The sequence below is a fragment of the Pelecanus crispus genome, chromosome 26 (genome assembly GCF_030463565.1).
Source record: "Pelecanus crispus isolate bPelCri1 chromosome 26, bPelCri1.pri, whole genome shotgun sequence".
Classification (NCBI taxonomy): Eukaryota; Metazoa; Chordata; class Aves; order Pelecaniformes; family Pelecanidae; genus Pelecanus; species Pelecanus crispus.
In genome coordinates this window covers 1,397,599-1,424,386 of record NC_134668.1, presented here as the reverse complement: position 1 = coordinate 1,424,386, position 26,788 = coordinate 1,397,599, and the positions used below count along the sequence as shown (strand labels likewise).

The following is a 26,788-nucleotide window of genomic DNA, read 5'->3' as shown; positions in this document are numbered from 1 at the left end:
CCCCCCCCGTCTCCGTCAGCCCCCAGCCCCCCTTGCCTGGCGGGGGGCCGCTGCGCCCCGAGCTTTAATGATTTTAAATACGCGGAGCGTAAAGCGGGGACCCCCCCCGCCTCCCCGCGGGGCCGGTTGTGCCGGCGGGGCCGGGTCGGTGAAGTTGGGTTTTGCCCGGCTGCTCCTTCCCGTGGCGTTTGAAGCCCCCCCGTACGCTTGGCCCCGGCGCGGGGGGTGACGGGGGGTCCGCGTCGCTCCGCTTTAAATGAAGGAAACGTAAGCCAGGAAGCTGGCGAGCGTCGGGGTGACGGCTCCGTTCTGCTGTCTGGGATCCTCTCCTCCTCTTCTTCCTCCTCTTCCTCGGCACAGGCCAGTATCTCCAGCCCGCTCTGCTGCAGGGGTTGCTCCCCGCACACTGCCCGCCGGCGGTGGGGACGCCGGACCCCCCAACCCGGCTCCCCCCCCCCCCAAAACCCTCGCTCCCCCTTGCCCCCAGAGCCTTGGCGGGCGCGGTTGCTCCCGCCGGCATTCCCGGGGGGATCGGTGGGGTCTCCCCGCCGTCCGGTGTCATTTCTGTTCCCACAGCGTCTGCCCCGCTCCCGCTTGCAGGGAGGAATCGGGGCGACGGCGCCCTGAACGCCGGAGCTTTGCCCTCACTCCTGCCGGCACCGGGACCCTCGCTCCCCCCGCCCCGGGGTCCCAAAGAGGGGTGGGAGGTTGGGGGTGTCATCTGCTGAGCCCCTTTCCCCTGGGACGGGCTCCGGGGGGCAGATTGCCGGGAGCCGGCTGGTTTTTGGGAGCGAGACACCGAGGGGAGTGGGGGTCCGCAGCTGGGGACCCCCCCCCCCCGCCGTGGGCCAGGGTCCCCTGGCACGAGGGATTTAGCGGGGCCAGGGAGGCAGCCAATATAACCAAAAATAAAGCGCGAGGCGGGGGCCGCGGCGGAACCGGCTGCCTCCTTGGTGCTGGCGGCTCCAGCAGCAGCCGGGACCCCCGGCCGCAGCCCCCCCACCCCATGGGGGGGGGGGGACGGGACCCTGCTTTCCCCCCCCAGGCCCAGGATGCATAAAACGCCCCTCAGCAGCAGCCGCTCCCGGGGGCTCTCCTGAGGTTGAAACCAAAGGCTGTTCCTTTTTCTACGGACACAAACACAACCACCTCACGCGGCGGCAGCTCCCGTCGCCCCGATTTCCCGTTTTCTTTTATTATTATTAATTTTTTTTTTTTTTTTCCCCTTTCTTGCTGCGTGGGGAGAGGCGATGGCTGAGCCGGGGGGCTCGGCTCGCCCCTTCCCGCCCGATCACCGGCAGAAGAAGCCGGAGCCCCCCCCCCCATCACCCCGCAGCACCAAAACGAACCCAAAAAGGGTTTTTTACAAACTGAAATGGAAGCTCTGCAGTTTCTGACCGCTCTTGGGTTTTGGGTTTTGTTTTTTTTTTTTCCCTCTTTCCGTCTCTTTTCTTTTAACTGTAAAAGAGTCTAAAACAAAAATGTAGGAATTTTGTAAAACTCCAGGTCGCTTTACTCGTGTAAATATCTATATTTTTTAATCAGATGTATGAAGAACAAACGATGATGTGCAATACCCCGGCCTTCCCCCCGGCTCCGGCCCTCCCTTCCTTTCTAACGAGTTTTCATTTGTATATCGTTAATGGATTTGCTGTCGTCTTGGGTTTTTTCCCTTTTTTGTGAGGTTAGACTCGCTTTTGGACAAAAAAAAAAAAGAAAAACGCGCCCCCCACCTCCCTCCGTGACCGCAGGAGCTTTTGTATCTGTAAGATATTGTAATTACCTATTTGTGTAACGAGATCTACTACTGTAAGTTTTGTACTGTACTGGCTGAAGGTCTGTTATAAATAAACCGGAGTAATTTAACGCCACCCCCAGCACCCCCACCCCACCGCCTCCCTTCTGTGGGGTGGGGGGTTCTGGGGGGGGGGCAGGGTGCTGGGGTTCGCTTCGCTGGGGCGGGGGGGAAGGCAGGGTGGGGGGGGGTCCCCAGAGTTGGGGGGGCAGGACACTGGGGACCCCCCCTGGTGTGAGGGGGACACACTGGGGGACACCCCCCGGGATGGGGGGGACACTGGGGGTCCCTTCTAGGGGTGGGGGGAGACATTTAGGGTCCCTTCTAGGGGTGGGGGGGAGAATTTGGGGTCCCCTCATGAGCACAGGCGGGGATGGGGGGGTGGGCCCTCCCTGCGGAGCTGGGAGGGGGCTTGGGGACCCCCCCGCAATGGCGGGGGGACACTTGGGTTCCCTTCTGGATGGGGGGATACTTGGGGTCCCTCCCATGAGCGCTGGGGGGGGGGTGGGTCCTCCCTGCAGAGCTGGGAGGGGGCTTGGGGACCCCCCCTGCAATGGGGGGGGGGGATACTGGGGATCCTTTCTGGGTGGGGGGACCCTCGGGATCCCCCCCATGAGCACTGATGGTGGGCTCCCCTCGAGAGTTGGGATGGAGCTTGGGGGGGCGGGATGCTGGGGCACCCCCCGGGGGGGGTGATGACACTGGGGGTCCCTTCTAGGGGTGGGGGGAGACACTTGGGACCTCCCCATTAGGGGTGGGACATTTGGGGTCCCCCCCATGAGTAATGGGGGGGGACAGGGGGGTGGTGGGCCCTCCTCCCAGAGTTGGGGGGGCTTGGGGACCTCCCCGGGGTGTGAGGGGGGGACACTGGGGGTCCCTGCTGGGGGGGGAAGACATTTGGGGATCCCCCCTAAGGGGCGGGACACTCAGTGTCCCCCCTATGAGCCCTGATGGTGGGACCCCCTCGAGAGCTGGGAGGGGGCTTGGGGGGGCTTGGGGACCCTCTGGGGTGGTGGTGGGGGGACACTGGGGGTCCCCTCTAGGGGCTTGCGGGGGGACACTGGGGGACCCCCCCATAAGGGGTGGGACAGTTGGGGTCCCCCTCACGAGCACGGGGGGGGGCAGGAGGCCTGGGTCCCTCCCGGGGGTCGGGGGCCGGACCCCCGGCCCCCCCCCACCCCCCGGCCCCCCCGGCCCCCTCGCCTACACCTCCCAGCGCCCCCCGCGCGGGGGTGATGACGACACACGCAGCACGCCGCCGCGCGGGCGCGCGAATCGCCTCACTCCGCGCGTAGCGCCGATCCCTCCGCCGCGGCGAGGAGAAGTAGTCCCCGTCCGTGTTCCCCGTCCCCCCACCCACTCCCCGCCTCCGCCGCCGGTGCCGCCGCCCCCGCCCGCCCCGGTCCCACCGGCGGAACCGCTGCGAGGCGACCGGAGGGGTCCTGCGGGCTCGGGGAGGGAGCGGGGCGGCGGCGGAGGCGCTTCCGGGCGGAGGACGACTATATAAGGGCGGCGGTGCGGCGGCCGGGCCTTCTTTCGCGGCCCCGGCAGCGAGATGGTGAGGGCGGCGCGGCCGGGGAGCCCGGGGGCACCGGGGGGGCCTCGGGGGGCACCGGGGGGGGCCGGAGGGGGCCGGAGGGCACCGGGAGACCCTTAGGGAGCACCGGGGGGGCCTAGAGGGCCTCGGGGAGGGCCGGGGGGGGCGTGTGGGGCCCGGAGGCTTTGGGGCCCGTGTGGGGCGGGGGATGCTGGGGCGGTGGGGGGGGGCCTTGGAGGGGGCCGGGGAGCACCGGGGGGGGCACCGGGGGGACCTCGGGGAGCACCGGGAGGGGCCTCGGAGGGGGCCGGGGGGGCCTCGGGGAGCACCGGGGGAGGCCTCGGAGGGGGCCGGGGCACACCGGGGGGGCCTCGGGGAGCACCGGGGGAGGCCTCGGAGGGGGCTGGGGGACACCGGGGGATCCTTGAGGAACGCCGGGGGGGGCCCGGGGGCCGTCGGGCCCGTGTGGGGGGGGGGGTCCTTGGGGAGACAACGGGGGCTGCCGGGGTCTGTGCTGGGCCCGTGGGGACCGGGGCTCTGCGGGGGCTCTGCGGCCGCCGGTTGGGGTGTCCGGGGCAGCTGGCGGTACCGTGGGGGGTGGGGGGGTCCCGGCTTCATCCTTCTCCCCCCATCACCCCCAGACGAAGAAGAGGAGGAACAACGGGCGGGCCAAGAAGGGTCGCGGCCATGTCCAGCCCATCCGCTGCACCAACTGCGCCCGCTGCGTCCCCAAGGACAAGGCCATCAAGAAGTTTGTCATCAGGAACATCGTGGAGGCCGCAGCTGTCAGGGACATCTCGGAGGCCAGCGTCTTCGACTGTAAGGGCACGGGGGGAGGCATTGGGGCACCTCCGTGCCCCCCGTAACGGGGCCCACCCTGCTCCCCAGCGCCTGGGTGGGGGCCGGGGAGGGGAGATCTGTCCCCCCCCGGTGTTTTTGGGGTGCCTGGGGGTCTCTGACACCCCCCTCGCCCCCCTCCCGCAGCCTACGTCCTGCCCAAGCTGTATGTGAAGCTGCATTACTGCGTCAGCTGCGCCATCCACAGCAAAGTGGTGCGGAACCGCTCTCGGGAGGCTCGCAAGGACCGGACCCCCCCACCCCGCTTCCGACCGGCCGTACGTATCAGGGGAGGGGCTGGGGGTTCCCACAAACCCCCCCCACCCCCCTCCCTGGATCTGCCTCACCCTCTTCTTCCCCCCCACCCCGCAGGGTGCTGCACCCCGGCCCCCTCCCAAGCCCATGTAAGGAGCCTCCAGCGGAGCACAGCCCCGAACGTGGCCCCGAGCGCAGAGCGAATAAAGGATCCTGCACCGAGCCCGGCTCCGCGCCTGGGGGGCTGGGGGGGGCGGGGGGGGCATGCGCCGCTCCGGGGACAGATTGGGGGGACAGGGGGGGTCGCAGCACCCTTCTCACTGCAGTGGGGGGGGCCCTGGGCTCACCCCGGGGAAGCTATGTGGAGGTAGGGGGGCTGCTGTGCACTCCGGGGGGGGGATCCCCCATTTTTGGGGGGGCTCTTTGCACACTGATGCTTGTGCAGATGTGGGAGTGGGATGTGTTTTGGGGGATGGACAGACAGACATGCGCCCAGAGCGTGTCCCAGCCCCAGGGTGGGCTCAGGGGGTCACCCCCTGTTGGGGGGGGGGGGGGCTGGTGCTGTGCCCTGTGACACCACACCCACCCCCCACCCCCCCTGCAAAGTCCTGGGGCTGCCCCTGGCCCCCTGACCCCACCCCACTGGGGGGCTGCAGGTGCCCCGAATCCTGCCCAGGGCTGGGACCTGTCCTGAGCTGGTGGGGGGCAGCGCCGTCATCCCCGCAGTGGGGCCGGGTGTTACCTGGGGGGGCTGGATGCGTCTGGGGGGCTGTGCTGGGGCCTGGCCGTAACCTTGGCGGGGGCTGGTGGGTGCTGGGGGGCTGTGGTGGGGTCTGGCTGTGACCTTGGGAGGGCTGGTGGGTGCTGGGGGGCTGTGGTGGGGTCTGGCCGTGACCTTGGGAGGGCTGGTGGGTGCTGGGGGGCTGTGGTGGGGTCTGGCTGTGACTCTGAGGTGGGTGCTGGGGGGCTGTGGTGGGGCCTGGCTGTGACCCTGGGGGGTCTGGTGGGTGCTGGGGGGTTGCAGTGGGGCCCAGCCATGACCCTGGGGGGCCATTGGTGGGGTCTGGCCGTGACCCTGGGGGGTCTGGTGGGTGCTGGGGGGGCCATTGGTGGGGGCTGGTGGGTGTTGGGGGGCTGCAGTGGGGCTTGGCCATGACCTTGGGGGGGCTGGTGGGTGCTGGGGGGCCGTGGTGGGGCCTGGCTGTGACCCTGGGGGGGCCACAGCGGGGGTGGGCTTCACCCGGGGGGGGGGGGGGGGGGGGCTGCAATGGGGCCAGATGCACCCACGCGCCCCCCCCCCCCGCCCCGCCCCCCCCCCCCCCCCGCGCCCGGGGGGCTGTGATGGGGCCGGGCTTTGCCCCGGGGTGGGTTGGGGGGGGCCAGGCCTCGGCCCCGGGGGCTGCAGCGGGGCCCGGCTTTGCCTTGGGGGGCTCGGGGGGGGGGGCGCACAGTGGGGCCGGGGGAACTACAGGGGGGGACCTATAGGGGGTCCAGGGAGGGCTGCGGGGGTTCCGGGAGTTGCAGGGGGTCTCGGGGGGCTGCAGGGGGTCCCGGGGGGTTCCCGGAGGCGCTGCAGGGGGGCTTCAGGGGGTCCCGGGGGTGGTCCCGGGGGGCTGCAGGGGGGCTTCAGGGGGTCCCGGGGGTGGTCCCGGGGGGCTGCAGGGGTTCCCGGCGGGCTGCAGGGTGTCCCGGGGGAGTTCCCGGGGGGACTACAGGCGGTCCCGGGGGGACTACAGGGGGTCCCGGGGGGTTCCCGGAGGTGCTGCAGGAGGGCTCCAGGGGGTCCCGGGGGGTTCCCGGAGGTGCTGCAGGAGGGCTCCAGGGGGTCCTGGGGGGTTCCCGGAGGTGCTGCGGGGGGTCCCGGGGGTTCCCGGAGGTGCTGCGGGGGGCTCCCGCGGGGACTACAGGGGGTCCCGGTGCTGCCGCCCCGGGGCGCGGCGGGCGGGTCCCGGGCCGGGCTGCCCGGGGAAGTGGGAGGGGGGGAGCCCCGCCGCCGCCACCGCCCCGCCCCGCCCCGGCCCGGCCCCGGCCCCGTCCCGCCCCGGCGGCCCCGCGCCAGGTGCATTCCCCCCGCCGCGCCCGGGCACGCCGCAGCCGCCGGGCCCTGCGAACCGGCCCGCGGAGAGGAGCCGCGATGCACCGGCCCCGGCCCCGGGCGCTGCTGCTGCTGCTGCTGCTGCTGCTGCTGCTCCGCGCCCCGGCGCCGGGCTCCGCGCAGGCAGGTGAGCACGGAGTACCGGTACCGGCGGCTCCCGCGGGGAATCGGGGCGGTACCGGCAGCGTGCGGGGCAGCGGGGGTGTGCGGGGATCCCGGGGGAACCGGGGCTGCGCGGCGGGGACGGGCACCGGGGGTGTGCGGGGGTCCCGGGACGGGCACCGGGGGTGCGTGGGGGTCCCGGGACGGGCAGCGGGACCGGGAGCCCTCACAGGGGCTGGGAGCGCTCGGGGGTCCCGGTGTTCCCGATCCCGCCGCTGTGGGATCCCGATCTCGGCGGCTCCCGCGGCTCCTTTCCCCGGGGGGGTGCCCGGGACCCCCCACCGCGATCCCCAGCGCTGCGACCGGGGAGACCCCGACAGCCCCGGGGGAACCGGGACCGGCAAAGCCCCCCCCGGGCTGCGGCTCGGTCGGTGCCGGGGCCCGGTGCCCCCCTCCCGGGGCCCGGTTCCCCCCCAGGCAGAGGCACCTGCGTCCCCCACAGCTGCCCATGCTAATTTTAGGCTGCGGGACCGGGACCCGCCGATGCCACCGGGATCCGGTCAGGGCAGGGTGGGACCCCCGGGGGACTCCTCCGAGGGGACCCCGTCCCTGCCTGCCCCGGGCCCCCCCCGCACCCTGAGCCAGGGCGAGCGGGAAGCCGCTCCCGGAAGAGCCGGGTTCACCTGGGAGTTGTTTTTCAATCCCAAAAGGAAAACACCGAGGGCTGGACGCGAAGGTGGGGCCCGGTGTCACCCGCCGGGACGCCCAGGTGTGGGGGCCGTGCCTACGGCACGCGGGGGGCACGCCCGGCCCCTTGGCGCCTCCGCTGCGCCATGTGCCGCCGGTGATGCCGGGGGCTGCCGCACGCGGGGTCCGGCCATCACGGGGGGTCCGGCCGTCACAGGGGGTCCAGCCATCACGGGGGGTCCGGCCGGCTCATGGCCCAGCACCCACAGGTGCCCGGTGCCGGCGTTGGGGTGAGCGGGCCCAGCTCTGCTCCCCCCCCCGCCCTCCCCAAAACCTCGGCGTCCTCGTCCCCGGCTCAGAGCCCCTTTGTTCGGCGACGGGATCCGGCCCCGCTGCCGTGCACACAGACCCCCTTTGTGCCGAGGGCAGGAGGTCGGCTCCGTCCCCCCGCTCCCAGCCCGGCTCCCCAGCCGGGTGCCCCCCGGGTGCTATTCCTGGCCGGGGGGCCGCGGTGGCACGCGGCAGATAGCGGGCGACGTGCCGGAGCTGCCAGCGGGGCCCTGCGCTGATAACGCCCGGCCGCGACGCCGCGACGGCGCCCAGGGGGGCCCCCGGCCCTCACCACCCCCCCTCCCCACGGGCAGGTGCACCCCGAGGGCCGGACACCCGGACACCCGCGCCCCGGTTTGCCGGGAGCCGGCGCCGAGGGGGGTCCCGGGCTGCGGTGGGACCCTCTGAGCAGCCGCTGGCGATTCGCCGCCGGCACCCAAAGGTGCTGCTCGTTCCCGGCCACGGGGGTCCCGTGGGGGCTGGATCCTGCCCCCCCCCCCAGCAGCCTGGGGACCCCCCAAGCAGATTCCGGCTGCCCCCAGCGCACCCAATTGGTTCTTGGGGGTCCCAGGCCCCCCCCCTTTTTGGGCCCCACCCTGCCCATCCCCGGGGCGTCGGGGCTGGGGGCCGTGCCCCAACGCAGCTGGGACCTTTTTATAGCCCCTTCCCTGTTAAAATAGCTCGGGGCGGGGGGCGGGGGGAGCGCAGGCTGCGGGGAGGGGGGCGCCGGCCCCGCGCCCCTTCCCATGTGTGCACCGAGCTGTCCGTTCTCTGCGGCCGCCCACCCCGGGAGGGGGCTCGGGCCCTTCTCTGCCCCCGCGCCCGCGCCGGACAAAGCTGCCATTTACCCGCCCGCAGCCCCCCCCCGCGCCGGGGCCTGAGTCACGTCTGCGCTGGGTGGGTGGGGGGGGGGCTGCACCCCGCTCTGCCCCCAGGGGTGCCGGCTCTCCCGCCGCTTTCGGGGGGCTCGGCCTCCCGCCCCCCCTCGCCGTCCCGCTCGCCACAATCGCCCCTTTGTGCGGCTGCGGGGAGGGGGCCGCATCCTGCCCCACGCACAAAGGGGCCCTGTCCGCCCCGGAGCGGGGGGGGCTGGGCAATCATTAACCCCAGGGGCCCCCCTTGGCGCCCACTGCCCCCCTCCCCGAGTTCTGGGGGACCCAGGCATCCGGGCCCCCCCTGTCCCGGACCCGGGTGTCGAGGCGGGACGGGCTGCGGCAGTGGCCGGGTCCGAAGTCCAGGCGTCGCGGGCGTGCCGTGGGGGGGCCATGCCCACGGCACCCGCCTTGCGCAACCCTTGCCCGGCCGGTTCGGGCGCCGCGAAAGGGAGGGGAGGGGAGGGGAGGGCGGGGGAGCACCCGTCACCCCCCACCCTCCAGGCACCGCCACCCCCACGGCGGGGACAACGTGGGGGATGATGTGGGGGGCACGGCCGTGGCGGGGATGGGGACAGCATGGGGGGCACAGCTGTGGCGGGGATGGGGACGCCATGGGGGTGGGGATGGGGACACCACGGGGGGCACAGTCGTGTTGGGGACGGGGACACCATGGGGGACACGGCCGTGGTGGGGATGGGGACGCCATGGGGGTATGGCCATGGTGGGGACAGGGACACCACGGGGGCACGGCCATGGCCAGCATGGTGGGGGGGACATCGTGGGGGGGACATCATGGGGGGGTCAGGAGAGCGCGGGGGGGACGTGGCCAATGTGGAGAACAGAGATGAGACCCTCAAGGAGGGGACATGGCCACCATGGGGGGACATGGCCATGGCCATCAAGGGCGGGATGTGACCAGCTTGGAGGGGGAAGGACCCCATGGAGGACATGGCCGTGGCCATCAAGAGGGGGATGTGGCCAGCATGGGGGGCACAGGCCCGCGGCCACCGCAGAGGACCAGGGTGACCGCGGTGGGGGGGGTGCGGAGCGGTGCCGCGGCCGCGGTGGGGGACAGGGTGCTTGTGCCCGCAGTGTGCGCGGGGACACTGAACGGGCTGAGCGTGACGGGGGACGCCCAGCACCAGTACCAGACGCTGCACAAGATGTACAACAACTGCGAGATCGTGATGGGCAACCTGGAGATCGTCCTCATTGACCACACGCAGGACCTCTCCTTCCTGCAGGTGAGGGGGGGGACGACACGGGTGGGGACGCGGGGGTCCGCGCTCGCCGGGCTGACGCGTCCCGCTGCCCTGCAGACCATCCGGGAGGTGACGGGCTACATCCTGATCGCCATGAACGTCTTCGCCTCGCTGCCGCTGCAGAACCTGCGCGTCATCCGCGGGACGCAGTTCTACGAGGAGAAGTACGCGCTCTTCGTCCTGCTCAACTACAACCCCAACACCACCCACGCCCTGCGCCAGCTCGGCCTCAACCAGCTCACAGGTGGGACCCCCCGGGCTGCGGCGCCGCTGGGACCCCCCCGCAGTGTCCTGGGACCCGTCCCGGGGCCTTGCCGGCCCCTCCTGCCTCCTGGTTCCCATCGCAGATCGGTGTCACCCCCCCCTGTGCGTGCTGGGGCCGTGCTGTCCCCGCTGCGGTCCCCGTCGCAGAGTGACGGTGTCCCCATCGTGGTCCCCATCCCAGAGTGGTGCCATCCCCCGTGGTCCCCATCCTGCAGCGGTGCTGTCCCCATAGCGTCCTGGTCCCCATCCCGGAGCAGTGCTGTCCCCCCTGGTCCCCATCCTGCAGCGGTGCTGTCCCCATAGCGTCCTGGTCCCCATCCCGGAGCAGTGCTGTCCCCCCTGGTCCCCATCCTGCAGCGGTGCTGTCCCCATAGCGTCCTGGTCCCCATCCCGGAGCAGTGCTGTCCCCCCTGGTCCCCATCCTGCAGCGGTGCTGTCCCCATAGCATCCTGGTCCCCATCCCGGAGCAGTGCTGTCCCCCCTGGTCCCCATCCTGCAGCGGTGCTGTCCCCATAGCATCCTGGTCCCCATCCTGGAGCAGTGCTGCTCCCCCTGGTCCCCATCCTGCAGCAGTGCTGTCCCCGTTGTGTCCTGGTCCCCATCCTGGAGCATTGCTGTCCCCCCTGGTCCCCGTCCTGCAGCGGTGCTGTCCCCATAGCGTCCTGGTCCCCATCCTGCAGTGGTGCTGTCCCTCACCATGGTCCCCATCATATATTGGTATCCCCCCCCCCGTGCACTCTGGGGCCACACTGTCCCCTCTGCGGTCCCCATCCCAGAGTGACGGTGTCCCCATCGTGGTCCCCATCCCGGAGTGGTGCCATCTCCCCCTGGTCCCTGTCTCAGAGCGGCGCTGTCCCCCACCATGGTCCTCATCCCGGCGCGGTGCCATCCCCCCTGGTCCCCATCCTGCAGCGGTGCTGTCCCCATTCTGTCCTGGTCCCCATCCCGGCGCAGTGCTGTCCCCCGCCATGGTCCCCATCGCAGAGTGACAGTGTCCCCATCATGGTCCCCGTCCTGGCACGGTGTCGTCCCCTCTGGTCCCCGTCCCGGCACAGTGCTGTCCCCATCATGGTCCCCGTCCTGGCGCCGTGCCGTCCCCTCTGGTCCCCATCCCGGTGCGGTGCTGTCCCCATTGTGGTCCCCATCCCGGCGCGGTGCTGTCCCCTCTGGTCCCCATCCTGGCGCAGTGGTGTCCCCATCATGGTCCCCATCCCGGCGTGGTGCTGTCCCCCGCCATGGTCCCCATTGCAGAGTGACAGTGTCCCCATGATAGTCCCTTGTCCTGGCATGGTGCCATCCCCATCGTGGTCCCCGTCCCGGCGCGGTGCTGTCCCCATCATGGTCCCTGTCCCGGCGCGGTGCTGTCCCCTCTGGTCCCTGTCCCGGCGTGGTGCCATCCCCATCATGGTCCCCATCTCGGTGCTGTGCTGTCCCCATCATGGTCCCCGTCCCGGTGTGGTGCCGTCCCCATCATGGTCCCTATCCCGGCGCGGTGCCGTCCCCATCGTGGTCCCCGTCCCGGCGCGGTGCCGTCCCCATCATGGTCCCCGTCCCGGCGCGGTGCCGTCCCCATCGTGGTCCCTATCCCGGCGCGGTGCCGTCCCCATCATGGTCCCCGTCCCGGCGTGGTGCCATCCCCATCATGGTCCCCATCTCGGTGCTGTGCTGTCCCCATCATGGTCCCCGTCCCGGCGCGGTGCCGTCCCCATCATGGTCCCCATCTCGGCGCGGTGCCGTCCCCATCATGGTCCCCGTCCCGGCGCGGTGCCGTCCCCATCATGGTCCCCGTCCCGGCGCGGTGCCGTCCCCATCATGGTCCCCGTCCCGGCGCGGTGCCGTCCCCATCATGGTCCCCGTCCCGGCGCGGTGCCGTCCCCATCATGGTCCCCGTCCCGGCGCGGTGCCGTCCCCATCATGGTCCCCGTCCCGGCGCGGTGCCATCCCCATCATGGTCCCCATCCCGGCGCGGTGCTGTCCCCCCTGGTCCCCGTCCCGGCGCGGTGCCGTCCCCTGCCCCCGGTGCCGGTGCCGGGCAGGGCTGGGGGCCCGCAGCCCCCGTCGCCCACCGGCCGCCCCCGCAGAGATCCTGGCCGGCGGCGTCTACATCGAGAAGAACGCGCAGCTCTGCCACGTCGAGACGGTGGAGTGGCGGGACATCATGAGGGACCCCCGCCTGGAGCCCGTCGTGGGGGACAATGGCAAGGCCTGTGCGTTTTGGGGGGGGTGCCGGGGGGGGTGACACCCCCGCGGCTTTTGGGGTGACCCCGCCGCGCTCCCCCCGCTTTGCAGGCGCCCCGTGCCACGAGAGCTGCGGCGGGCACTGCTGGGGGCCCGGCCCCGAGGACTGCCAGAAACGTGGGTACCGGGGCGAGGGGGGCACACGGGGGGTGGCGGGGGTTTGGGGGGGACCCCCCCGGGGGTCCTAGGAGGGTCGCGTCCCCCCAATCCCGCCGCGCTCACCCGTGCCCCCCGCAGTGACCAAGACGATCTGCGCGCCCCAGTGCAACGGGCGCTGCTTCGGGCGGGCGCCCAACGAGTGCTGCCACGAGGAGTGCGCGGGGGGCTGCACCGGCCCCCTCCAGACACACTGCTTCGTACGTGGGGGGGACACGGGGCTGGGCAGCGTCCGTCCGTCCATCTGTCTGTGCAGCCCGCGTGTCGTCTGTCCCGTGTGCGTGTCTGTCTGTCCGCCCCCCGCCGCCCGCCGTGGGGAGGGAGCGCGTCCGTGTGCGCCCCCCCCGCCCCCCCAGGGTGGGCGCGGGGGGGTGCTGTCTGTGCGTGCGGTGGCTGTCTGTCTGTACGTCCATCCATCTGTCCCTGTGGCTGTCCGGCTGTCCGGCTGTCTGCCCCCCGTGGGGAGGGAGTGTGTCCATGTGCCCCCCAGGGTGGGCGTGGGGGGATGCTGTCTGTGGGGGTGGGGGGTGGTATCTGTCTGTGCATCCGTCTGTCCGTATGTCCGTTCATCTGTCCGTGTGTCTGCCCATCTATCCATGTGTCCGCCCATCTATCCATGTGTCCATCTGTCTGCCCCCCATGGCAAGGGAGCTCGTCCATGTGCCCCCCAGGGCGGGCACGGGGGGATGCTCTCTGTGGGGTAGGGTGTCTGTCTGTCTGTGCATCCATCTGTCTGGGTGTCTGTCCGTCCATCCGTGTGTCCATCTGTCTGCCCCCCGTGGGGAGGGAGCTCGTCCGTGTGCCCCCCAGGGTGGGCACAGGGGGATGCTGTCCGTGTGGGGTGGGGGTATCTGTCTGTCTGTGCATCCATCCGTCTGTATGTCCATCCGTCTGTCCGTGTGTCTGTCCATCTATCCATGTGTCCATCTGTCTGCCCACCATAGGGAGGGAGTCTGTCCATGTGCCCCCCAGGGTGGGCACAGGGGGATGCTGTCCGTGTGGGGTGGGAGAGCTATCTGCCTGTCTGTGCATCCGTCTGTCTGCGTGTCCATCTGTCTGTTCCTCCATCCGTGTGTCCGTCTGTCTGCCCACCACGGGGAGGGAGTCTGTCCACGTGTCCCCCAGGGTGGGCACAGGGGGATGCTGTCCATGTGGGGTGGGAGAGCTATCTGCCTGTCTGCGCATCCGTCTGTCTGTGTGTCCATCCGCCATCCACCTGCACGTCCGTCTGTCCGTCCGTCCGTCTGCCCCGCCACGGGAGGGCTCTCAACCCCGGGGTGGGCGCAGGGCGATGCTGCCCCTGCAGTGCGTGAGGCGTCCGTGCATCCCCATGTCCATCCGTCCGCGTGGCCGTGCCTCCCCCCCACCCGTCGTCCGTCTGTCCGTCCCGCAGGCCTGCCGGCACTTCAACGACAGCGGGGCCTGCGTGCCGCTCTGCCCCCAGCCCCTCATCTACAACAAGCTGACCTTCCAGCTGGAGCCCAACCCCGACACCAAGTACCAGTACGGGGGCATCTGCGTCCGGAGCTGCCCGCGTGAGCCGGGGGGCACGGAGGGGTCTGGGGGGGCACGGAGGGGGCCGGGGGGTGCCTGGGGGTCTGGGGGTGCCCGGGGGGCCGGGGTCGGGCTCTAACGGCGAAGATCTCCCCGCAGACAACTTCGTGGTGGACCAAAGCTCCTGCGTCCGCGCCTGCCCCAATGACAAGATGGAGGTGGAGAAGAACGGGCTGAAGATGTGCGAGCCCTGCTCGGGGCTGTGTCCCAAGGGTAGGGCGTCGGGGGGCCACGGGGTGGGCTCTTACTGGCCCCATTCCCATCCTGGGGGCCACGGGGTGGGCTCTCACCGGCCCCGGCCCCATCCTGGGGGCCACGGGGTGGGCTCTCACTGGCCCCATTCCCATCCTGGGGGCCACGGGGTGGGCTCTCACCGTCCCCATCCTGGGGGCCATGGGGTGGGCTCTCACTGGCCCCATTCCCGTCCTGGGGGCCACGGGGTGGGCTCTCACTGGCCCCATTCCCGTCCTGGGGGCCACGGGGTGGGCTCTCACCGTCCCCATCCTGGGGGCCATGGGGTGGGCTCTCACTGGCCCCATTCCCGTCCTGGGGGCCACGGGGTGGGCTCTCACTGGCCCCATTCCCGTCCTGGGGGCCACGGGGTGGGCTCTCACCGGCCCCGTCCCGCAGCCTGCGAGGGCACCGGCGCCGGCAGCAAGTACCAGACCGTGGACTCCAGCAACATCGACACCTTTGTGAACTGCACCAAGATCTTGGGCAACCTGGACTTCCTCATCACCGGCCTGGAGGGGTGAGGGCCGGGGGGGCTTTTGGGGGGCTGCTGGGGGTGGTGGGGTGCAGCCCCCCCCCCCCAGCCCCGGCTGACGGCTCCGGCTCCGCAGGGATCCCTGGCGCAACATCTCAGCGCTGGACCCCGAGAAGCTGAACGTCTTCCGGACGGTGCGGGAGATCACGGGTGAGCAGCGGGGCTGGGGGACGCCGGGACCCCCTGGGACCCCCCCGGGGCCACCCTGACCCCCACCCTGTCGTGTCCCCCCCCAGGGTACCTGAACATCCAGTCCTGGCCCAAGCACATGCACAACTTCAGCGTCTTCTCCAACCTTGTCACCATCGGAGGACGGAGCCTGTACAAGTGAGTTCCTGTGCCCGCAGCCCCCGACCCAGCAGCTCCCGGTCCCCTTTCCGTGTGTCCTGTGTCCCCCCCATCCGTCCCCCATCCCTGCATCCCCCCATTGTCCCTTGTCCCTGCATCCCATCACACCCCGTCCCTGCATCCCCTGTCGTCCCCCATCCCTGCACATCCCTGCATCCCCCCGTTGTCCCTTGTCCCCGCATCTCCCCGTGGTCCCCCATCCCTGCATCCTGTTGTCCCTTGTCCCTGCATCCTCTGTCGTCCCCCGTCCCTGCACATCCCTGCATCCCTGTCGTCCCCTGTCCCTGCACGTCCCTACGTCCCCCCGTTATCCCTTGTCCCTGCATCCCCCCGTTATCCCTTGTCCCTGCATCCCCCCGTTATCCCTTGTCCCTGCATCCCTTCGTCCCCCTTCCCTGCATCCCCCGTCCTCCCCTGTCCCTGCACATCCCTGCATCCCGTTGTCTCCCGTCCCTGCACATCCCTGTGTCCCCGTGTTGTCCCTTGTCCCTGCATCCCGTCGCACCCCATCCCTCCATCCCCCATTGTCCCCCATCCCTGCACATTCCTGCATCCCCCCAGTTGTCCCTTGTCCCTGCATCCCCTGTCATCCCCCGTCCCTGCACATCCCTGCATCCCCCCATTGTCCCTCGTCCCTGCGTCCCGTCGCACCTCGTCCCTGCATCCCCGTCATCCCCCATCCCTGCGTCCCCCTGTTGTCCCTCGTCCCTGCATTCCCTTCATCCCCTATCCCTGTGTCCCCCCATTGTCCCTTGTCCCTGCATCCCCCCGTTGTCCCTTGTCCCTGCATCCGTTCGCACCCCATCCCTGCATCCCCCCTCCCCACACATCCCTGCATCCCCCCATTGTCTCTTGTCCCCGCATCCCCTGTCGCACCCCATCCCTGCATCCCCCATCCCTGCACATCCCTGCATCCCCCCGTTGTCCCTTGTCCCTGCATCCTGTCGCACCCCGTCCCTGCATCCCCCCTCCCCGCACATCCCTGCATCCCCCCGTTGTCCCTTGTCCCCGCATCCCCCTGTTGTCCCTTGTCCCTGCATCCTGTCACACCCCATCCCTGCCCGTCCCTGTCCCCCTCACCCTGCGTCCCCGTCCCCGTGTCCCTCGGGGCTGGCGGTGCCCCCCGCCCTGACGCCCTCCCCGCAGCCGGGGTTTCTCCCTGCTGATCATGAAGAACGAGAACGTGACGTCGCTGGGGCTGCGCTCGCTGCGGGAGGTGAGCGCGGGCAGGGTCTACATCACCGAAAATCGCCGGCTCTGCTACCTCCACACCGTCCAGTGGGCAGCCCTGAGCCGCCGCCGCGCCGACCTCGACATCCGCAACAACAAACCCCGCAGCAAGTGCCGTGAGTGGGGCCGGAGCGGGGCCCGGGGGGGCCGGGGGGCCGCCGGGGACCCCGCGCTGAGCCCCCTTCCCTCCCTGCAGAGCAAGAGGGGAAGGTGTGCGACCCGCTCTGCTCCGCCGAGGGCTGCTGGGGCCCCGGCCCCGCGCAGTGCCTGTCCTGCCGCCACTACAGCCGCCGCGGCGTCTGCGTGCCGACCTGCCGCTTCACCCAGGGGTGAGGGGGCTGGGGCGGGGGGCACTGGCGGGAGCTCAGCCCCAGGGTGGGCACGGGGAGCCGGGTTGATCGCTGGGTGGGCAGCGGGGTCAGCGCCGGAGGGGGATGGAGCCTGGGGGGACCAGTCCTGGGGTGGGACCGAGCCCGTGGCGGGATGGATGCTGGGGTGGACACTGGGATGGGATCAGTCCTGGGGTGGGATGGACGCTGGGATGGACAGTGGGATGGGATCAGTCCTGGGATGGGATGGATGCTGGGATGGGATCAATCCTGGGATGGGATGGATGCTGGGATGGACGGTGGAATGGGATCAATCCTGGGGTGGGATCAATCCTGGTGTGGGATGGATGCTGGGATGGACACTGGGGTGGGATCAATCCTGGGGTGGGATGGACACTGGGATGGACGCTGGGATGGGATCAATCCTGGGGCGGGATGGACACTGTGATGGGATCAATCCTGGGGCGGGATGGACACTGTGATGGGATCAATCCTGGGGTGGGATGGACACTGGGATGGGACCAGTCCTGGGGTGGGCTGGACACTGGGATGGGATCAATCCTGGGGTGGGATGGACGCTGGGATGGGATCAATCCTGGGGTGGGATGGAGCCTGGGGGGACCAGTCCTGGGGTGGGACCGAGCCCATGGTGGGATGGATGCTGGGGTGGGACCAGTCCTGGGGTGGGCTGGACACTGGGATGGGATCAATCCTGGGGTGGGATGGACGCTGGGATGGGATCAATCCTGGGGTGGGATGGACACTGGGATGGGACCAGTCCTGGGGTGGGACCGAGCCCATGGTGGGATGGATGCTGGGGTGGGATCAGTCCTGGGGTGGGATGGACGCTGGGCTGGACACTGGGATGGGATCAGTCCTGGGGTGGGATGGACACTGGGGTGGGATCAGTCCTGGGGTGGGACCAAGCCCATGGCGGGATGGACGCTGGGATGGGATCAATCCTGGGGTGGGATGGACGGTGGGATGGGATCAATCCTGGGGTGGGATGGACGGTGGGATTGGACTGAGCCCATGGTGGGATGGACACTGGGGTGGGACAAATCCTGGGGTGGAATGGACGCTGGGGTGGGATGGACCCTGGGATGGAATCAATCCTGGGGCGGGATGGACGCTGGGATGGGACAAATCCTGGGGTGGGACAAATCCTGGGGTGGGATGGATGCTGGGGTGGGACCGAGCCCATGGCGGGATGGACGGTGGGATGGATGGTGGGATGGGACCGAGCCCATGGTGGGATGGATGCTGGGGTGGGACCGAGCCCATGGCGGGATGGATGCTGGGATGGGACCGAGCCCATGGCGGGATGGCCACCGGGATGGGCACTGGTGTGGGCTGGGACGCTGGGGTGGGCCGGTGACCCTGCCTTGTCCCCACAGGGAGACGCGGGAGTTCGCCCAGGGGGGCGAATGCTTCGAGTGCCACCCCGAGTGCGAGCGCATAGAAGGCAACGCCACCTGCAACGGCTCGGTACGGCCCCGCCGGGGACCCGTGGCGGCCGCAGCGACGTCCCCGTGGGTCCTCACGTGTCCTCTGCCCCGCAGGGCGCCGACACCTGCACCCGCTGTGCCCACTACCGGGATGGGCCCCACTGCGTGGAGAGCTGCCCCGAGGGCATCTTGGGCGAGCGCGGCCCCATCTACAAGTACCCCCGACGCCAGCCGCGAGTGCCGGCCCTGCCACGAGAACTGCACCCGCGGGTGCGCCGGGGTGGGGGGCTCCGGTACCCGGTGCCTGGCCGGAGGAGGGGGCTGCCCGCGCCCCGGCTCACCCCCGGCTCCGTCTCCATCTCCGCAGGTGCCTGGGGCCGCTGCTGCGGGACTGCCTTGGGGAGGCCCTGCCCGTCTCCAGGTATGGCGGGGAGGGGGTACCGGGGCTGCGCCGTGCCATGCCAGGCTGCACCATGCCATGCCAGGCTGCGCCATGCCGAGCTGCACCGTGCCATGCCAGGCTGTGCTGTGCCAGGCTGCACCGTGTCATGCCAGGCTGTGCCGTGCCAGGCTGCGCCGTGCCGTGCCGTGCCAGGCTGCGCCGTGCCGTGCCAGGCTGCGCCGTGCCGTGCCAGGCTGCACCGTGCCATGCCAGGCTGTGCCGTGCCAGGCTGCACCGTGCCGTGCCAGGCTGCACCGTGCCATGCCAGGCTGCACCGTGCCATGCCAGGCTGCGCCGTGCCAGGCTGCACCGTGCCATGCCAGGCTGCGCCGTGCCAGGCTGCGCCATGCGATGCCATGCCCTGCTGCATGTTGCCGTGCTGCGCCGTGCCCTGGTGTACTGTGCCGTGCCATGTTGTGCTGCCTGGTGCCAAGCTGTGCCACGCTGCACCATGCCATGGCACACCCTGATGTGCCTTGCCGTACCGTGCTGGGCTGCGCTGTGCCGTGCTGCACCATACTTCACCACGCCAGGTTGCGCCGTGCTGCGGCATGCCACGCCGCGCTGTGCCGCGCCGCACTGTACTGTGTTGCACCATGCCGTGCCGCGCCGTGCCACGCCTTACTTCACCACGCCAGGCTGCACCGTGCTGTGGCGTGCCGTGCTGTGCCACGCCGTACTATGTTGCGCCTTGCCGTGCCGCGCCGCCCTGCTCTGGGGCCTTTCCCTGCCCACATGGGTGCCGGGGGACCCCCTGCCCTGGCCATGCCGTGCGCCCCGCCAGGTGCCGAGCCCTGCCCTGCCCGTGCCGCCCCAGGCATTGGGGTGCATGCCACCCCCGCGGCAGGCAGGGCCGTGGGAAGCGCGTGGGGAGCGGCGGCAGCGGCGGGCCGGGACCTGCCGGCACCAGGAGCTCAGCCCTGGCCTCCTCCTCCTCCTCCCGCGCCCAGGAAAACGCCGACGGTGATAGCGGTGATGGTGGTCGGGGGGCTTTTCCTCTCCTGCTCCTGCGTCCTCCTCGCCCTGCTCTACTGGCGGGGCAAGAAGATCCAGAAGAAGCGGGCGATGCGGCGCTACCTGGAGAGGGGGGAGGTGAGCGGGGCAGCCGCGCCTGGGGGGTCCCCATCCCAGGGGTCCCCATCCTGGGGTTTCCAATCACGGGGGTCCCCATCCCTGGGGGTCCCCATCCCAGGGGTCCCCGTCCTGGGGGTTCCAATCCTGGGGGTCCCCATCCCCGGGGGAGCCGGGCTGGGGCAGGGGGGGGCCCAGGGCCATGGGGAGGGGGCTCGATGGGCAGGAGGGGGGTGGGACCCTGCCGCTGTCCCTGTATCCATCCCTCTCCAGCCCCATTCCCATCCCTCTCCATTCCCATTCCTGTCCCTCTCCATTCCCATTCCCATCCCTCTCCAGCCCCATCCCCATTCCCATCCCTCTCCAGCCCCATTCCCATCCTTCTCCAGCCCCATCCCCATTCCCAGCCCCATCCCTCTCCATCCCTATTCCTGTCCTTCTCCATCCCCATTCCCATCCCCATCCCCATCCCTCTCCACCCCAGGTCTGCAGCCCCATCCCTCTCTGCTTCCGTCCCCATCCCTCTCCAGCCCCATCCCTCTCCAGCCCCATTCCCATCCCTCTCCATTCCCAGCCCCATTCCCATCCCTCTCCATTCCCATTCCCATCCCTCTCCATTCCCATTCCTGTCCCTCTCCAGCCCCATCCCCATTCCCATTCCCGTCCCTCTCCATTCCCATTCCCATCCCTCTCCAGCCCCATTCCTGTCCTTCTCCATCCCCATTCCTGTCCTTCTCCATCCCCATCCCTCTCCACCCCAGATCTCCAGCCCCATCCCTCTCTGCTTCCATCCCCATCGCTCCCCAGCCCCATCCCGCTCCGTCCCCATCCCCGTCCCCATCTCCGTCTCCCGCCCGGCAGAGCCTGGAGCCGCTGGACCCCAGTGAAAAAGCCAACAAGGTGCTGGCCCGCATCTTCAAGGAGACGGAGCTGAAGCGGCTGAAGGTGCTGGGCTCCGGCGTCTTCGGGACCGTGCACAAGGTGAGGGGGGGGTCGGCGGGGGGGCTCAGCCGGGGCCGGGCACCGCGCTCACCGGGGCAACCCGTCCCCGCAGGGAATCTGGATCCCGGACAGGGAGTCCATCAAGATCCCGGTGAGCATCAAGGTGATCCAGGACTGGAGCGGGCAGCAGTCCTTCCACGCCGTGACCGACGTAAGTCGCCGGCGACGCGTGGGTCCCGCTCCCCGGGGTGCTCCCCCCCGCCGCCACGGGTGGCTCTGGGGGGGCTCGGCCGCGGCTGACGCTGTCGCCGCAGCACATGCTGGCCATCGGCAGCCTGGACCATGCCTACATCGTGCGGCTGCTGGGCATCTGCCCCGGCCCCCAGCTGCAGCTGGTGACGCAGCTCCTGCCGCTGGGCTCCCTCCTCGACTACGTCCGCAAGAACCGCGACAGCATCAGCCCCCAGCTGCTGCTCAACTGGTGCGTCCAGGTGGCCAAGGTGAGTCGGGGGGGTGCTGGGGGGGTCCCCCCGCTCCCCCCGTCCCCGCTGACCTCCCCCGCTCGCCCCCCCCTTCCCCAGGGCATGTACTACCTGGAGGAGCACCGCATGGTGCACCGCAACCTGGCCGCCCGCAACGTGCTGCTCAAGTCCCCCAGCCAGGCTCAGGTGGCCGATTTCGGCATCGCCGACCTCCTCTACCCCGACGACAAAAAGTATTTCTACAACGAGGTCAAGGTAGGCACCCGGCGGGACCCCCGTGTCCCCCCTCCCTGCCCCACGGGGCACCCCGTCCCTGCCCTGCACCCCCGGGACCCCTGTGTCCCCCCTCCCTGCCCCACAGGGCACCCCGTCCCTGCCCTGCACCCCCGGGACCCCCGTGTCCCCCCTCCCTGCCCCACGGGGCACCCCGTCCCTGCCCTGCGCCCCCGGGACCCCCGTGTCCCCCCTCCCTGCCCCATGGGGCACCCCGTCCCTGCCCTGCGCCCTCGGGAGCCCTGTGTCCCCCATCCCTGCCCCACACCCCCAGGACCCCCGTGTCCCCCTCCCTGCCCCACAGGGCACCCCCTCCCTGCCCTGGGACCGCCGGGACCCCCCATCCCTGCCCCGCACCCCCAGGACCCCCGTGTCCCCCTCCCAGCACCACGGGGCACCCCGTCCCTGCCCCGGGACCCCCGTCCCTGCCCCACACCCCCAGGACCCCTGTGTCCCCCCTCCCTGCCCCACGGGGCACCCTGTCCCTGCCCCACACCCCCGGGACCCCCGTGTCCCCCCTCCCTGCCCCACGGAGCACCTCGTCCCTGCCCTGCACCCCCAGGACCCCCGTGTCCCCCCCTCCCTGCCCCATGGGGCACCCCATCCCTGCCCTGCACCCCTGGGACCCCTGTGTCCCCCGTCCCTGCCCCACACCCCCAGGACCCCTGTGTCCCCCCTCCCAGTGCCACGGGGCACCCCCTCCCTCCCCCACGCCCCTGGGACTCCCGTGTCCCCCCTCCCTGCCCCACAGGGCACCCCCTCCCTGCCCCGGGACCCCCAGTACCCCCTAAATCCCCTCCTCTCCATGTCCCCAGTACCCCCTCCACCCACGGATGTCCCACCCCCTCCATGCCCCCTGCCCCTCGGGGTGTCCCCCCCGCCCCGTCCCCAAGTCCCCCCACCCATCCACATGTCCACCCCCATCTCCACCTTTCCTTGCAGACGCCCATCAAGTGGATGGCGCTGGAGAGCATCCATTTTGGGAAGTACACGCACCAGAGCGACGTCTGGAGCTACGGTGAGCGCCCGGCCCCCCCAGCCCACCCAGCCCCCCGGCCCCGTGGGGCTCACGACACTGTCCCCGCAGGCGTGACGCTCTGGGAGATGATGACCTTCGGGGCCGAGCCCTACGCCGGGATCCGGCTAGCCGAGGTGCCCGATCTGCTGGAGAAGGGCGAGCGGCTCTCGCAGCCGCAGATCTGCACCATCGACGTCTACATGGTGATGGTGAAGTGTGAGTGCGGGTCCTGTCCCTGTCTCCATCCTTGGGGCAGGGTCCCAGCCCCAGGGAGGGTCCTGCTCCCATCCCCAGAGCAGGGTCCCAGCCATGTCCCTATCCCTGGGGCAGGGTCCCATCCCCGAGGAGGGTCCTGCTCCTGTCCCCATCCCTGTCCCCATCCCCGGAGCAGGGTCCTGGCCATGTCCCCATCCCCAGAGCAGGGTCCCATCCCCGGGGAGGGTCCTGCTCCTGTCCCTGTCCCTGTCCCCATCCTGGGGCAGGGTCCCAGCTGCATCCCCATCCCTGGGGCAGGGTCCCAGCCATGTCCCTATCCCTGGGGCAGGGTCCCATCCCTGAGGAGGGTCCTGCTCCTGTCCCCACTCCTGTCCCCATCCTTGGGGCAGGGTCCTGGCCACGTTCCCATCCCTGAGGAGGGTCCTGCTCCTGTCCCCATCCCTGGGGAGGGTCCTGCTCCTGCCCCTGTCCCTGTCCCCATCCTTGGGGCAGGGTCCTGGCCATGTCCCCATCCCTGGAGCAGGGTCCCATCCCTGAGGAGGGTCCTGCTCCTGTCCCCATCCCTGGGGAGGGTCCTGCTCCTGCCCCTGTCCCTGTCCCCATCCTTGGGGCAGGGTCCCATCCCCAAGGAGGGACCTGCTCCCATCCCCATCCCTGAGAAGGGTCCTGCTCCTGTCCCCATCCCTGTCCCCGTCCCCGGAGCGGGATCCCAGCTCTCAGTCCCCACTGTCCCCCCAGGCTGGATGATCGACGAGAACATCCGTCCCACCTTCAAGGAGCTGGCAAATGAGTTCACCCGCATGGCCCGCGACCCTCCGCGCTACCTGGTGATCAAGGTGAGTGTGATGCCCCGGCCCCACGGCCCCGGCCCCACCGGCCCCGGCCCCACAGCCCCTGACGCAGCCATCCCCGCAGCAGGAGAGCGGGGCCGCGCCGCCCGCCGAGCCCCCCACCCTCAGCGACAAGGAGCTGGATGACATGGAGACGCTGGAGCTGGAGGAGGAGGAGGAGCTGGACGTCTCCCTCGGCCTCACCACTGGGCTCTATCCCCAGCGGCCGCGGGGCAGCTGCGCCCGGGTGAGACCCCTCTGTCCCCCCGGCTCTGGGGGCTCTGGGGCTGGGTCCTGGCCACGGCACGGGGCAGGGTGGGGGCTCAGGGTGGTCCTGGGACGTGGCACGAGGTCTCCCAGCCCCAAACTCCCCCATGCAGGTGGGATGTGGGGCCGACCCACGGGGACCACCCTTCCCCACTGCCCCCTCGTCCCTTCTGAGCCCTGGCGGGACCCCCACCACATTCCCACAGCGGGGTGGGGGGGTGTCCCAGCCCCTGTGTCCCCTCCCTGTGTCCCCCCCACTGGGTGTCAACCCTCGTGTCCCCCTCCAGAGCCCCAGCCTGCTCAGCCCCCCGGCTGGCTACATCCCCATGAACCAGCCCGGACTCGGCAGCGTCCGCCAGGTACCCACGGGCTGGGGGGTGGCCGTGGGGTGGGGGGGGGGCTGTGGGGGTGGCTGTGGGGTGCCACAGGGCATGGGGGGGCAAAGGGGTGGCTGTGGGGACGCTGGAGCAGTGGGAGGTGAAGCGGTGGCCGTGGGGTGGTGGAGGGCTGTGAGGGTGGCTGTGGGGTGGTGGGGGGCTATGGGGGTGGCCGTGGGGTGCCACAGGGCACGGGGGGGGGCAAAGGGGTGGCCGTGAGGACACTGGGAGGTGAAGCGGTGGCCGTGGGGTGGTGGTGGGGGGGGCTGTGGGGGTGGCTGTGGGGTGGTGGGGGGCTGTGGGGGTGGCCGTGGGGTGCCACAGGGCACAGGGGTGGGCAAAGGGGTGGCCGTGAGGACACTGGGAGGTGAAGCGGTGGCCGTGGGGTGGGGGGCAGGGGTCCCCAGGGGCACCCCCCCGGCTCAGCCCCGTGTCCCCCAGGCCGGGGGGTGCCGGCCGCCACGGCGCAGCCGTCAGGAGTCCCTGGGGCGGACGGTGTCGGAGTCGTCGGAGGGCCGGGGCACGGCCTCGGAGCTGGACCTGGCCGAGGGGGGGTCGCTGTCGGGGAGCCTCTGCCGCAGCCTGCGCTCGCGGGGGGACAGCGCCTACCTGTCCCAGCGGGAGAGCTTCCCCCCGCCGCCCCCCAGCACCGAGGGCAGCGAGGAGGACGCCAACGGCTACGTCACCCCCAACTGCGCCGGACGGGGTGAGGGGCGCAGCCTTTTGGGGGGGTGTCCCACCCAGGCAGGGGGTGGGGGTCCCGTCTGTGCAGGGTGGGGGTGGGTCCCTCACTGCAGGATGGGATCTGGGGGCTCTCCCTGCCGTGGGGTTGCAGGGAGCCCGTCCCCGCGGGGTGGTGGGTCCCATCCCCGCAGGGTTTGGGGTGAAGGCGGGGGGCTCCTCCTCGCAGGGTTGGGGGTGGAGGGGCTCCTGTGTCCGCAGGGTGGGCGCAGCCTGTCCCCAGGGGTGGAGGGGGCCCATCCCCCATTTTAGGGGTAGGGGGGACACAGTCCTCTGTTTTAGGGGTGGGGGGGACCCATCCGTGCAGGGTTGGGGTTCAGGCTGGGTGGGGGGATCATCTTGTAGGGCGTGAGGGTTGTGGGGTGGGATGAACCCGTCCGTGGCCCAGACGAGACACCCCCCCTCCCAAACTCAGGACGGGCCATGGGGGTGGAGAGGGGGAGCCTGGGGGGGCCTGGCCGGCATCTCACCCCCACCCCGCAGAGCCAGACCCCGCCGGGGGCTCGGTGCCGGAGCCGGAGGAGGAGTACGAATACATGAACCGGCAGCCTGGGGGTCCCCCGGGAGCCCCCCCACCCCGGCCGGCCTCGCTGGAGGAGCTGGGCTACGAGTACATGGAGGTGGGCTTGGAGCCGGGGGCCCCCCCGGGAGCCCCCCCGGGCCGGGGGCAGGAGGAGGAGGACTACGAGTACATGAACAAGCAGCCGCGGCTGAGCCGCTCGCTGGGCAGCGTGGCCGGGGGGCCGGGACCCCGGCAGGAGGGTGGCCCCCCCCGGCATGATGGCTACACCGACATGCGCCCGGGGGAGGCCGCCCCGGCCACCGAGGAGGAGGAGCAGGGCTACGAGGAGATGGAAGCGGTGCTGGCCCCCCGCTGCCCTGGTTGCCGCAGCCCCCCAGGCCCCTCCACCCCCTGCATGAAGCCCCTGCGGAGTCTGGAGGCTTCGGACTGCGCCTTCGACAACCCCGACTACTGGCACAGCCGCCTCTTCGCCAAGGCGGACGCGCAGCGGACGTAGGGGACCCCCCCGGACCTCCCCCCGGGACCCCGCCGCCTTCCTGGCCCCCACCGGGGCTGTTTACACTGGATATGAAGGATCCCCCCTCGGGGCCATGAGCCAAAGCCGAAGCGCGGGCAGGGGGCCCACGGGCCGGCCTGGGGGGGCTGCGGGCCCTCGGGGTGCACCCGCTCCCTGCCACCCCTTTCCGAAGTCTGGGGTACGGGGCCAGCGGGGCTAATCCTGAGCACCCCGAGCTGGGGAGGGGGGCAGCCCTGTGGGGCTCCGGACCCTGGGGACCCCTCCCGCAATGCCTGGAGGGTGCCCCCCCCAGCTGAAGGTGCAGGGGTGCTGGGTTGGCCCCTGTCTGGGGACGGGGGTCCCTGTTTGGGGTGGCCTTGGGGTGCGGGCAGACGAGGTCAGATGGGATTTCCGGGCAAGAAGGATCCCAGATTCATTTTTCAGGTTTTGCCATTCCCTGCTGGAAGTGGAGTGAAGGTTTGGGGGGGGGGGGGGGGGGTGCTCCCCACTCCCCGCCCCCCCGGCACTCGGCAGGGTGGCCCCCGGTCGCTGGGGGGGCTGCAGTGTCCCTTGCGGCGTAGGGGCCCTGAGGAGGGGTCAGTGCAGCCGTGCCCGGCCCTGGGGCGAGACCCTGGAGAAAAAACCAAACCCGTTTCCGTGATGTTTTTCACCAGGTTCCACGGCGGGGGGGGGGGGGGGGGGGGGGGACGGACGGACGGACCGACCCCAAGCAGGGCCCAGCCTGGACCCCCCAGCGTGGGGCATGGCCCCGGCCCTGGCAGGGCGCGTGGGTCGGTTTGTAAATGCTGAATAAAGGGATTTGACCAGAATTGACCAGAATTGATGGTGCTGTTGCTTGGGGGGGGCACACACAGCGCGGGGGGGGCCGGGCCCGGGGGCCGCGGCGGGGCTGGGGGCTGCGATGGGGCTGGGGGCAGCGAGCGGGGCCAAGCCCATGGGCTCAGGGCACCGGTACCCCACGGCGCTGACCGCTCCCCCTCT

The 26,788-nt window shown here is 71.1% G+C and overlaps 2 protein-coding genes across 2 annotated transcripts; both read left to right on the top strand.

The window, feature by feature from the left end:
• The first annotated feature begins 3,319 nt into the window (after window positions 1–3,319).
• Window positions 3,320–4,646, top strand: RPS26 (ribosomal protein S26). Its single transcript, XM_075725030.1, has 4 exons — window positions 3,320–3,353; window positions 3,974–4,151; window positions 4,317–4,447; window positions 4,542–4,646. The coding sequence occupies exons 1-4, from the start codon at window positions 3,351–3,353 to the stop codon at window positions 4,575–4,577; spliced, it is 348 nt and encodes a 115-aa protein (XP_075581145.1). The 5' UTR covers window positions 3,320–3,350; the 3' UTR covers window positions 4,578–4,646.
• A 1,912-nt stretch (window positions 4,647–6,558) lies between these two features.
• On the top strand, window positions 6,559–25,786 carry ERBB3 (erb-b2 receptor tyrosine kinase 3). Its single transcript, XM_075725096.1, is given in 29 exon segments — window positions 6,559–6,646; window positions 9,606–9,757; window positions 9,833–10,019; window positions 12,121–12,246; window positions 12,329–12,394; window positions 12,515–12,633; window positions 13,827–13,968; window positions 14,087–14,200; window positions 14,618–14,738; window positions 14,830–14,903; window positions 14,990–15,080; window positions 16,248–16,447; window positions 16,528–16,660; window positions 18,058–18,148; window positions 18,223–18,327; window positions 18,329–18,378; window positions 18,476–18,529; window positions 19,501–19,642; window positions 20,483–20,602; window positions 20,676–20,774; window positions 20,878–21,063; window positions 21,145–21,300; window positions 22,261–22,336; window positions 22,406–22,552; window positions 23,291–23,388; window positions 23,468–23,629; window positions 23,937–24,008; window positions 24,468–24,732; window positions 25,251–25,786. Coding segments are annotated over 29 exon segments (3,972 nt in total).
• Window positions 25,787–26,788: the final 1,002 nt, after the last annotated feature.

Excerpts from the sequence above, each read along its gene's own strand:
- RPS26 (XM_075725030.1), top strand. Across the intron at positions 4,152-4,316 it reads GGAGGCCAGCGTCTTCGACT|CCTACGTCCTGCCCAAGCTG; the intron begins GTAAGGGCACGG and ends CCCCTCCCGCAG. Across the intron at positions 4,448-4,541 it reads CACCCCGCTTCCGACCGGCC|GGTGCTGCACCCCGGCCCCC; the intron begins GTACGTATCAGG and ends CCCACCCCGCAG.